The sequence below is a fragment of the Sphaeramia orbicularis genome, chromosome 22, assembly GCF_902148855.1.
Source record: "Sphaeramia orbicularis chromosome 22, fSphaOr1.1, whole genome shotgun sequence".
NCBI classification, from domain to species: domain Eukaryota; kingdom Metazoa; phylum Chordata; class Actinopteri; order Kurtiformes; family Apogonidae; genus Sphaeramia; species Sphaeramia orbicularis.
In genome coordinates this window covers 43683252-43696083 of record NC_043978.1, presented here as the reverse complement: position 1 = coordinate 43696083, position 12832 = coordinate 43683252, and the positions used below count along the sequence as shown (strand labels likewise).

Below are 12832 nucleotides of genomic sequence, written 5' to 3'. Positions count from 1 at the left end.
ACTGTTTGGGTCTTTCTTCATTTCTTTATTCATTACGATTTACCCATACACAGATGTTTTTATTGTAAATAAGCAAAAAAGCAAAGCTGTGTGCTTAAATATCATGTCAAATACCAAATCTGATTGTTCTAATGATGCAACATGATTCTTAATTGTGTGTATGACAAATGAAGTTGTAGACTTGGCCACGTTCCTGTAATTTAGTGGAGATCCAATAAGCCCAGATGCACTGTAAAAACAACATTAATCTTCATTGTCAATTTGTACACTAATTTTTTTATCTTATTATTATTGTGTTGATTACCTCTATTACCATCATAACATTTCATTGCCTTAATCGTCATAATCCGTCATCATAAGCTGAGCAAGAAGAGCCTTTTTAAGTGCAGCCACTTGCTCATGAAAGCCAACAAAAAATGAGACAAAAATTAAGAAAAAATTAGCACTGCCACTTAATAGCTGTTGTAAAAGATGAAGGGGATAGTCTTTGGTTACATGGTTTGAGTGCACATACTGTTAACAACTTGGTAAACTGTGTTCTCCACGCGTGGGCATGGAGGGCTGAGGCAGGACCAGTGAATGGGAGTTGTCCCCCTAACCCAGTGCCAACCTTACTCTGCTGCCAGACACTGTAGGTCAACGCGGGCATGGAAAAATTACACTTTCTTTACAAGCCGCATCTGTTTTACATACGTCATACCCAGCAGCCTCAAAAAGGACGTTTTCTGGCGAGCAGGAAACCAACTCGGGCCATAAATAGAACGTGTTTAACATGTTGGCCCAACCAGTTTCTCAGACATTTCTTCTTTCCCCCTTGTGGATTTTTAAAACTACATTTGTGTGAAGATTACAAAAATATGAGTCGCCTGAACCACGTTTTTGAACCGAGTTTCCTGTTCCTCTGAGCACTTTATAGGCCCGACTGCTTTGTGTTTCAGTGGTGACTCACCAAAAAAAAACTCTTCCCTCCAGAGATCCAATATAGAATTTCAGCCTTCAGCAATCATTTTTACAGCTCTTTTTGATATAGGTTCAAACACCTCCCACAATTTGTTCCAGTGTTTGCATTATGACTTCTTAAACATGATACATGACACCTGACATTCATAGTGAATGACGGCAAAAGCAGGTCAAAGAACTTGACCGAGGGCCAACACAAGAATGTGACTTGAATGCAGCCTTTTTGTTCCATTTTCACTGCAGCATTTAAACTTGTTTTTTCTTTTTTCTTCAGTATCTGTTCCAAATTAACACTTTATTAAATGTTTTGATAGGGTCATGCCATCTCTAAACAATATAACGATGTCAACCAGATGTGAGCTTTGTGTTTTTGAAGGGGGATGGTGTTAACATGTTTCTTTGTTTGTGTCTGTTACAGAAAGAGACAGGCTCTATGGATGATATATACGTCAGCACAAGGAAGGTCAAAGAGCTGTCAGTCATCGACGGCAGACGTGCACAGAACTGTGTTATCCTGCTTTCAAAGTACGTCTTGGCAATAATTACATTTTCCAAAATGAATTAACATCATGGTTTTCATCTGTAGATGTGATCATTACTCTGTGAACATTGTCCACAGTGACATAGCAGCCTTTGGGTTTTAGAGATATAACTCACTCTGCCTGGTCCTTTTTATGTCTGGTACAGGAAATATGATTTCAGTGGACACAGGAGGGCATCTGTCGGTGTAATTAAATGAGGGAAAAGTTATTTATATGACAAAAACATTTTCAAAGTCAGGATGTATTTCAGTAGCGAATAAAGAAAAATAGACATTTATGTCCTAGCAGTTCAGTATGCTGTTTTATGGATTAAAAGGCACCAAACAGAAGGAAGATTCATTCACCATTGTCACTGTAACTACCAACAGACATCTGACATGATGCAGAGTAAAAAACCCACAATGCATGTACATGCATTATCACCTATGCTAATGAATACTGAAATCACCCTCATAAAAACAGTGCATGTCTTACATATTTAATCTCATGATTATTATTTTTATTCTTTTTTTTAGGCATTTTTTACAAACACATAAAAAACAAGGCAAATTCTCTTGGATATGAGAAGTAACACAAAGCAATCAATATTCAAGCTAAATATAGGTCGTATAACTCTCTGCAAATCTGTTTTTGTTATAATTATTATTGTATTTCTTATTTTGTTGGAACCTGTGGAAATAACACTGTAAACAAATGAACAAATGAAGTTAAGGAAAATGAATAATAAGGGCTGCCTCCTGTTTTTTTAACATTCCCCCTGACAGTTTCTACATGAATGTATCTAAAATCAACATAGAAGCATTAATTTCCCCTGTTCCTTCGAGCCACACTATATGTGAACTAGAATCAATTGTCATCATTTAAGACCCCCCCCTACACAGTATGTTTCCCATTTGGGTGTCTCCTAACAGCAATAATCCTGAGCTCTTTGGAGAATTTGAGGCCTACCCCCACTATCTTTACAAATCAATAAGCAGGCTTCCTGAGACCTCTGTCTGAAAAAACTGCAACACAGTCAATGAACTCTGCTTCGTGTCAATAGTAAATGACCCCAGGGTACAAACTAGACCCAAATGGGGTCAGCATTTGTTCAATAAAGCTTTGATGCACAGGCTAACAATGCTGTTATTGATCCCAGCCCAGTACACTTAACGCTGATCAGATGCACCAAAAACAGCTGGCACTGGTCCCGGGTTTCACTCTGGGTCAGACCAGTATTGGTGTCTCTCACATCCCTCTTATGTTTTTTTTTCTAATGGAGCAAATAACTACATTCAATCAATGAATGTAATTAATTACAACAAATCCGCAGAGCTTTCAGGCTTTTTTTTCTCTCTTTGCAGGTTAAAAATGAGCAATGAAGAAATTAGGAGGGCGATCCTGGAGATGGACGAGAGAGAAGAACTGGCCAAAGATATGCTAGAGCAGGTCAGGTTCAGTTTATAGTAAATGTACATGTACATGGAGGACAACAGTAAGACAGAAGTGCTCATCGAGGTTTTTACTGTCTGATTCTTTGGCAAAAACAGTGCACATATAAGAGCTGAAAAAGTGAAAGTGGTATATGGTCTCATCAGTGATTTGCCCTGAGACCAAGTGGTGTCACAGATTTGATTTTTTTCTGTAAACTGAAACGTCTGCTCTGTCCTCATCACTCTCTTATAAGCATCACATAATCGATTTACCTTTGCATCTGTTCAGTCTGTTCTGAAACAGCAGATTTAATTTGAGCACAGAGGAACGCTGCATTTTAAGCAGATGAATATGAACTCAAACAACCTTCAAGTGTCAAACTCAGACACCCACGTTATCCTGCACAGTGAAGGTTGAGCATCCATGTTAAGTTTCTGAGCAGAGGAAAAACTTTCGACTCAGATTTAAAAAAAAAAAAAACTTGTGTGGATAAAGGTCTTGGCATAATAGTGTTTTGCTCATGTGTTTTAATGATGCCCCTGTGTGTTTACAGCTGCTGAAGTTTGTCCCTGAGAAAAGCGACATCGACCTCTTGGAGGAGCACAAACATGAGCTGGAGCGAATGGCCCGGGCAGATCGCTTCCTCTTTGAAATGAGCAGGTATGTGCAAACTTTACTTCACAATAACACCACAAAAACACAACCAGTTTGAAAGTAGTCTGACTTTTGTGGTTCATGTCTTACACATTTCTAATCATCACCTCTATAAATCAAAGACACTGGTTTTGCTTAATGTTTTTGATACTAATGCTACAGAGTGATGTCTGAAAGTTAATTGTTAAATTAAGATATAACTCTACTAGGTGATAAAATACCTAAAATATCTGTTCAATGGAGATTGAAAAAGTACCCAGATCCTTTACTTAAATAAAGTAGGAAAACCACAGTGTAGAAGTACTCAACTACATGTAAAAGTATTGAAGAATTATTGACAAAAATGTACAGAAATGTATGCAGAAGTGTTATATTATTACAGATTATTGCATTACACACACACACACACACACACACACACACATATATATATATGTATATATATATATATATATATATATATATATATATATATATATATATATATATATATATATATATATATAATGTCTGTTATATTCTGTATATACAGAACAGACTAGTATTAATTTTGTAGTTTCTCAATATGAATCCAATTTTAGATTCGGGGTCTATTTCAGATACAGATTCTGGTATACTACAGGGTAGAGTAATAGTATAGTACTGCACCCTGTCATATAAGCAGGCACACACTAACAGTTGTGAGCATTTAGGAGGCAGTGTTTTCTCTTTACTGGGGATCACTTTACCAGGTTTGCTCAACTTACAATGTATATGTAAGTTTTATTTCAAATACATAAACATACATTGAAAGGCATATGATTTGTAAAAAACCTGTAAAAAAGCAGTAGTGAAAAATTGCAATTGCACATTGGAAATTACGAGTAGCAAAGTGATAATAACGAAGTAGTAATAATAATGATAAATTATAAATAGCTTATTATGTTATACACTTTGTAATATAATATTATAATATGCACAATATATATGTAGTTTAATAAAAGTGAGATGCTCATGAATTATTGCAAGTATCTGCCCTGTATGAAAGCATTTTTGTAAGATGGATGTTTGTTTCATAATCAATAAAGATAAACACAAACCATATACCTTTCAATATATGTTTATATATTTGCAATAATAAAGATTATAAGTTGAGTGATCTTCAGCGAAGAGGAAACGCTGCCTCTGAAAGGCACATGAATGATCACAACTTTTTGTATGTGTCATATAAGCATGTAAGATAAGCCATGACTTTGTTTGTTCCACCGTGGGGAAATTTCACAGTTAATGGCAGCAACATATGACAAGCAAGTGCAGAGAAAAAGATGGGTAGAAAAACCACAAATAAGTGAAAAATTAAATAAAAGAGGAAAAATAAGAAATTTGGTATTTATATGAATATAGAATTAAAATTAAATGTCATTCACATTTTAACATTGTGGTTGCACATGCACATGGTATGATATGGGGGGTGGGGGGGTCACTGTGGAGTGTTATATCGTCTGATTGCTGTGGGGAGGAATGACCTGCGGTCCACTCCTTCTTGCGCTGGGGATGTAAAGGTCTGGATGTATATATTATATATTTAAAAAGTAAGCAACTAAGTACATTTAGTGGTATGAAAAGTACAATATTTCCCTCTTAAATGTAATGGAGTATAGGTATAAAGCAGTATAGGATGTATAGAATGGAAAGTGTGTTTGTTCAGATTTGTTCATAGATTTTGCTCACTGCTGTTCGTACACAATGAACTAGTGAAACACTAAGTGGAGGCTGGGATAAAGAAAATTAAATTTCAGGGTGATTCATCATTCAGTTGAATAAAGACATCATGGCTGCCCTTTGAGGAGTCACACCACAGAGCAGAGGCTTTTTAAATCAGCTGTGAGCTCCAGACATTTTGTTTTTTTTTTCTTCTGCCCTCCATCTTTTCTCAGAACGTGCCCCCTTAACTGTTTATGCAAGATAATTAAGCCTTTTCATTTCCTTTTGTGAAATATTACCCTATTCAGTTTCCTTCCTTTTCACCGCATCTCCTTTGGTCTGAGGAATACATCTGGGATTTTCTTATTTCCTTTTTTCACCATTTAATATCCCTGGTTCCTCTTTGAAATGTCCCCTCCCTCCCTCAGTGAACTCAGTTTAACATACCCATTTGTCAACTCTCCAGGTTGGTGGGAGCCTGTTCGATGATAAAAGGTCTGTGAAAACTGAGTCAGGGAGTTTTGGATGACTGGGTGACTTCTGGCTTTGAACTTTCGCTCCCTAGAGATGATTGTAACTCACTCGTTGTACTGTTTTTTTCTTATTTTTTAAACTGTGTCCTGTTTCTGTCTCTGTCTGTTCTGCAACAGAATTGACCACTACCAGCAAAGACTGCAGGCTCTTTTCTTTAAGAAGAAGTTTGCAGAGCGTCTAGCTGAAGCCAAGCCGAAAGTTGAAGGTAAGGACATAAACATTAAGAACAGAGTGCTTGTGCAGGTCCTGAAAGTCTTAAAAAGTTTGGAATTTTGAAATGCTGTTTTCCAGACCTTGTAAAGTCTGGAATTTTGTGTGAAAGTCTTAAAGTATGGAAAAAATTTTCTCTCAGTTGAATTTTAGAGTATGCTCATGATCTTGTAATATAATAAATACACGAGGAAAGCGTATAAAAAAACGGTCAGTACTGGAATGATTCTGGTGTAATATTCATGCACTTTTGTGATTTTCATAGGTTTTGAAAATGTTGCTGTCGGTAAAGTATAATTAACTGCGAATTATGCATTCATTCATTATACATTTATTAAAATGAAATGTTCTACTACATACAACAGGTACAATCTCAACAAAAAAAGTAGACATGCAAGTATAGAAGTACATAAAGTCAAAAAAAAATTGCAGTTTTGTAAAAGTCTGGAAAAATCAGGAATTTTTATTCGGATAAAGAGCAAGCACCCTGTAAAAAACAATAAAAGGTGGAAGTAGCAGAAGTAAACTCATTCAGTTATTCTTTTTTTTTGTAACGATGAATTTGGCTGGTAATATTTTATATAAAATGCATTCAAATGATAATTAAATTGCAAACATCATTGTCATAGTATAAATGTTTGCTCTCTTGGGCTGATTTTTCTTCAGCTCCACATACAGGACAGTTTTATGTTGAATATTCTGTTTTCACATCCACTGCTCAGCAAGTTGTAGTTGTATAAAGAATAGTTTAAGAACACAAATAACTATCAGGTTTCCAGGACCAAAAATCAGCCTCAAGAAAAATATTTGTCAAAATTATCATATCTGAACCCATCAAGAACATTGTTTTACCATATTTCCTAGTGGTACTGTCAAAACTCTGCAACAATGAGCTGATTTTAGTAATAAGCATATATTCAAAGCCTGGTTTATGCCGCAGCTCCATTCTCCATCAAAAGTGATTAAAACTCAATACGGATTAACATTACACAGAAAAAAGTACAACATATTTTAAGGTCCCACCACTATTGTTTACACTAGTGGTTCTCAACTGGTCAGGCTTCAGGACTCACTCTCACCCCTCAATGACAGGCAGTGACTCAAATTGATAAGTTAAACTTCTCAAATTTATATAATAAAAAGTTGGTGTGTTTTGAACCTGAGATAATACAGAATATCACAGTATGGAAACACAGAAGAAACGTTTAATGATAAACCAAACTGATCAGCAGGGGGTGACGCTAAATATGGAAATATTCCCAATAACACTAAAATAGGTACATTTTAACCAAAACTAAGAAGTGCACTCAGTTAAAAATTAAAAGTAAATTCAGTCACTTCTTCAAGCATTAAACACACTGAGGTTTTTGTCGATGTAGGTAAAACCATATCTGATGGAGTCGTTGTCATACCTGAGTTTCACTGTGATTTGAATAAAATCTTTTGGATCTTCTTTTATGCTGTGAATTATCTGGTGTTAATTAGCATAACAGTACATTACCACCACCTACTGTTGGGAGTGTGAATGGGTGGCACTCAGTTCCATAGAAAATAAAGCACAGGGTTGGTTTATTAACATTATTTCCTCAGACAAAGGCCCATGACCCACTGAAAATGAGTTTACAACCGACCAGTTGAGAATCACCGGTTTACACCAATACGTCTAAAAGCAAAAACATTTTTCAGATATTAAACATGTCTGTGTGGAAGACTCTGGCCAGTGCTTAATTTCTTCCCTCGCTCATGTGTGTGCACGGTGAGGGCGGGTGGCCCACTCTGCGTTGGCCCACTCCAGTTTTTTCCTGTAAGCCAGCCTTCAGGTTGCCAGGGAGGCTGTTTTGGAAAGCTGGCCAGTGTTGAGAGGGAAGAGCCTTTCTCGTAAACATTACTGCTCACTTCAAAGAGCCAGCGGCTTCCAATGAGGGTGATCGACATCTGTGGGAACACGCGTGTGCACATGGGTGTGTCGCCACTGAGCTGTCACAGTGTCCTTTAGCGCCAGAGCTACTGGAAAGGCCTGAAGGCGTTTTGGGGCTTTGATGAGATAATCATATTATTTGTGTGTGTAATTTGCTACTGTGTGTACTGCAACATTTTTTTCAGATAGTCGATCCACTCCAGTCTGAGATCAAATTAAAATAATCCTCTGAAAAACATCACGGGTTTCCAGGAATGGAAAGAAAAGTGCATTTTGTAATCCTGTGAGTTTCAGAATCTTCGTCAGATCCAAATGTTCCTCAACCACACAGTTCATCGCTGGCTGTAATAAAGTTCTCATCCCGTCTTATTATTCATGTTACTTTGTCATATATTCTTGATGAGGCCGTATATCCCTGGACCACCCAGTACGTTCAGTAGAACACTGAAGATGGTGCCGTGTGCCGCCAGACTTTTCTGCCTCCAGCAGAACACTGTCAGCGGCGCCAAAAGAACGGTTCCCATGTGGTATCACAGCAAAAAGAACTCTAACAATAACAATATGAATTTAGTTAATGATTTTCACATTCACACTGAGGTTTTCTCTGCTCAGAGAGGGGAAGCACCTGCACTTTGCCAGAGAAGTCTGTTCTCAGGGGGAAGAAACAGACAGCGTGGAACTGGGTTTAGAATATTCCCTTCCCCCTGCTGTTTTAGAGATAGATGGAAGGACTTGATGGGTTTCCCCACTGAGCGGCCCAGTTGTTTGGGGGAATACTGATCAATCATTATGAAGGATGTTAAAAGTAAAGGAAAGGATGAGAACCTTCAGGCAGTGTTGGGTTGAGCCTCTGCTTTGCATGTGTGTCATTGGAGGCTGAGGAGAATACCAGAATGGAGAGGCAATAGGCCAGTTTATTATGTCATATTAAAGGTTAAGTGATCCACTACACAACGCGCACACGTATCCATCACCATATATGATCTCTCCAGCTGCTTCTTTCTCTACATTTTCCCTCAACTCGACAGCCATCCTGAATGCTTCCAAGGAGGTGGTTCGGAGCAAGCGGCTGACTCAGATCCTGGAGGTGGTGCTGGCCTTCGGCAACTTCATGAACAAAGGCCAGAGAGGAAACGCCTACGGCTTCAAGGTCTCCAGCCTCAACAAAATCGCTGACACCAAGTCCAGCATAGACAGGTGAGGTCAGCAGGGACTCTAAATGGGAGATAGATTAACCCATAAAGACCCAGTGCTACTTTTGTGGCACTTCCCAAATTCATTTTTCTCCATCTGTAAACTTTCTTAAGTGATTTTTCATCATTTATCATAATATTATCCTCTGAGTTTTGCATTTTTTCAGTGTAAATCATGTATTTTTCTATGTTCAGTTTACTGATTACGTAGATGTTCATAAAAGCTCAGTTTAAAGTTGAGGGTTATTATATCAAAAACAGAGAAAACTACTGAAAAAGGGACTTTTTTAGCAAAGATATCAATAACTGAATGGAAAAACAAGTGTCTCCATCCACTGTCATTGATCAAACTCCATGGGTTTTACTGGTGAATGCTATAGCCTCTGAACGTCCAAATAGGTCACATCTGATGACCATGAAAAGATGACAAACTGCATTTTACACCCATTATTTCAACGTATTAATAGGTTTAGTGCAGGGGTGTTAAACTCATGTTAGCTCAGAGGCCACATACAGCCCAATATGACCTGAAGTGGGCCGGATCATTAAAATAATAATACATAAATAATACCAATTTCAAAATGTGTACGTCTAACTTCTATGTTTTAGAATGAAATTATATTATCGAAACGTTTACATCTACAAAATATCCTTTAAAAAAATGAAAAACATGAACAACCATGTACAAAATGAAATTTATTAAGAATAAAAGTGCAATTTTAACAATTTATTGCCATTATTTGGCCTCAGCTTCTCATTTCCACATGTTCATTACAGCTTACAGGGGATCTACAAATACACACAATATTTATTAACAGGCAGAATATTAGAACAATTACATTTAATTCTCTTAAGATATTTCAGGTTGTTCATATTGGTTCAGGTTCACATTTTTGTAAGACTAGTCAGTTAATATAAACATTTTTTGTGTTATTGTATGTTTTGTTTTGTTTTTTTTTGTTTTTTTATACAAGAACAAAGAAAAATTTGTGGTTTTCATTATTTATAGTTTATTATGATAGTATTTTACTGGTCTGACCCACTTTAGATCGAATTGACCTAAAATTATTTTAATATTCTTAATTGTTAATGTCTTCAGTGTAATTTTTGGATTTCACTAATTCATCCTACTGGCCGGATTGGACCCTTTTGCGGGCCAGTTTTAGCCCCCAGGCCGCATGTTTGACACCCCTGATTTAGTGGCTCAGAAGTTATGAAACATTTTACATTAGTAGATGAATTTGGTTGCCAGTGGCTGTTTGGGCCTGTAATGGCTAAAAACCCTTATATTCTGTTGAGTCAGACTCTTTCTAGTCGTAACAGTTGAATGGTAACTCACACATCAAACACATACAACTGGAATCAACTTAACAGACTCTTTCCATTTGCTCAGTCCATCTGATGTCGCTGCTTTAGATAAACATTCATACATTTGTTTAGAAATTGCATAAAACCCTTTCTGCATCTTCAGAGCTTCTCGCATCTTAAAGTTCATATTTAGTATCGAACTAAATTGAGTTTAGCCTGAGCTGTTGTTTTTCCGTATCACCATGGTTACGGTGCAAACAGAAAGGGCTGCTCACTAATGCGGTGCAGTTTTCCACAGCTAAAATTGGTCACGATGTAAACAAAAAATGAGCTCAGGCACCTCTATCTTAATGCCAGGGTTTCACTTCCTGTTTGTCTTGTCCAAGGCATGATGGGAACTGTAGTACCAACTCCTAAAGCATTTTGTAAAGCAAATTGTAAAAAGGCTGTCACTTAATTTTACAGAGATTTATTAGAATGCCTCATAGATATGACAGTCTTTCAGTTGGGACTCTTTCTTTGTGATTCATTTAAGTTACGTAGATGTATATGATTTCATTAATCACTAACCCACACATAGTAATAGCAGCAGAGCTTATTTTTTATTAACCCTTTCATGCATAGTGGTCACTACAGTAGACAGCTACTCACAGCTGTTGTTTTGTATATGCATGGATTTTGTTATTTTACTTGCATATCAACCAACACAGTGGACACTTATGCATCAATTATATATATATATATATATATATATATATATATATATATATATATATATATATATATATATATAAAAATACAATGCAATTCATACAAATTACTGAAACTTTTCTGTTCTTGATAAACCTGATCTGCAGTAACATATTTGAGTGTAAATCAATTGCTAATTGTTATTAGACTGTAATTAACAGGGTTTTTTTAACCAAAAGATTTTTTTTTGGCATATCTGAGTGAATAATAACTAGTGGTATCCTCCTGAGACCCAGAAAAAAAAAAATTTCATAGTTTGCACACAGTATGTCAGTAAATGCATGGTGTCCAGCTGAGTGTACATTTTAGTAACTCCATGAAAAATAGGTTCAATTAAAAAAACTGAAATCACATTGTTTTTTTCATGCCTAAAGAGGAATAAAAATCCTGATTAAGGTTCTAATAATTCATGCATGAAAGGGTTAACTTAACTATAGCACATATGCACCAAAACTAATGATTTATTGAAAATGTAATAGTCAACAGTTAACCCTTAACCCTAGAGGTATTTTTATGGTGACCTCCAACTGATTTTTTTCTGCATATTGAACCTTTTCTAAGCAATTTATCACCATTTATCATTGTATAATCATTTCAGTGAAAAGAAGGTATTTTCCTACATTTATTTGATATATAAAAACGGAGAAAACTGAAGGAAGAGTGACTTTTTCAGCATCATACAGTATATCATTAACCAAATATAAAAATAAGTGTCACCAGCTACTGTCATTTATCTAAATACATGAGTTTTACTGGTGAATCAATGTTATAGAAGATGACAGTTGTTTCATGTTCACTACAGAGCCTCTGAACGTCCAAATGGGTCAAATCCGATGACTATGAAAACCTGAGGAACTACATTTTACCTGAATTATGTAAATACATCAATAGGATTTGTGGTTCAGAAGTTATTGGACATTTTAAATCAGTAGATGGTTTTGGTTGCCAGAGGCTGTTTAGGTGTTTGATGGTTAATATGCTAGAAAATACAATATCACCCTTGTAATGTATTAGCTTTGCTTTGGGAATCTTACTGTCAGTTTACTGGGAGTGCACATTCAAATTGTTTTTGGAAAGTTTGAGAAAATAACACATGTATTAAATGCTGAGCACCAGTGAAGACAATGATCCTAAATAAACTTGTAATAGTTGTGGAATAACATACTGCATTGTAATTTGTCCCATTATGCCACCTACTGGTACAAACACTGTTGATCTAAAGGTGACTACACTTACACAGACTCTCAACATTATTCAAATCAGTTCTGTAGTTTGTATCAAGCTGATCAAACTATAACATTAATGGGTTTAATTACACTTTCCGTTAAGTCCATATTTTATTCAGTTTTTGTAAATAATTACATTTATTGGTGCAAATTAGAACAGAAAGAAGAGTAGAAGAATAAAAAGAAGAACCAGCCCATGTTTTAAAGAAGATGCAGATCTATGTTTCACTGATTCCATTCATTTGCTCCTTTACTAAGTTCGTTTGGTTCTGTGTTTGTGTTTTAAACAACAGGAATATTACCATGTTGCACTACCTGATCATGATCTTTGAGAAGAACTACCCTGACACGCTGCATATCCAGGGAGACCTCAGTAGTGTACCTGAAGCCGCCAAAGTCAAGTGAGTGGAAGCTCTTAACCCTTTCATGGATACTGGTCAC

General features: G+C 36.3%; 1 protein-coding gene across 8 annotated transcripts in view; it reads left to right on the top strand.

Annotated features, from left to right (window-relative positions):
• The window catches only part of daam2 (dishevelled associated activator of morphogenesis 2), a 135531-nt gene that overhangs the window by 85520 nt on the left and 37179 nt on the right, over nucleotides 1-12832 (top strand). For all 8 annotated transcript variants that reach the window (XM_030127317.1, XM_030127315.1, XM_030127320.1 and 5 more), the window contains 6 exons: nucleotides 1379-1485; nucleotides 2846-2930; nucleotides 3469-3575; nucleotides 5903-5991; nucleotides 8943-9111; nucleotides 12685-12792. In XM_030127317.1, the coding sequence (XP_029983177.1) occupies nucleotides 1379-1485; nucleotides 2846-2930; nucleotides 3469-3575; nucleotides 5903-5991; nucleotides 8943-9111; nucleotides 12685-12792 (665 nt within the window). The remainder of the gene's footprint in view (nucleotides 1-1378; nucleotides 1486-2845; nucleotides 2931-3468; nucleotides 3576-5902; nucleotides 5992-8942; nucleotides 9112-12684; nucleotides 12793-12832) is intronic.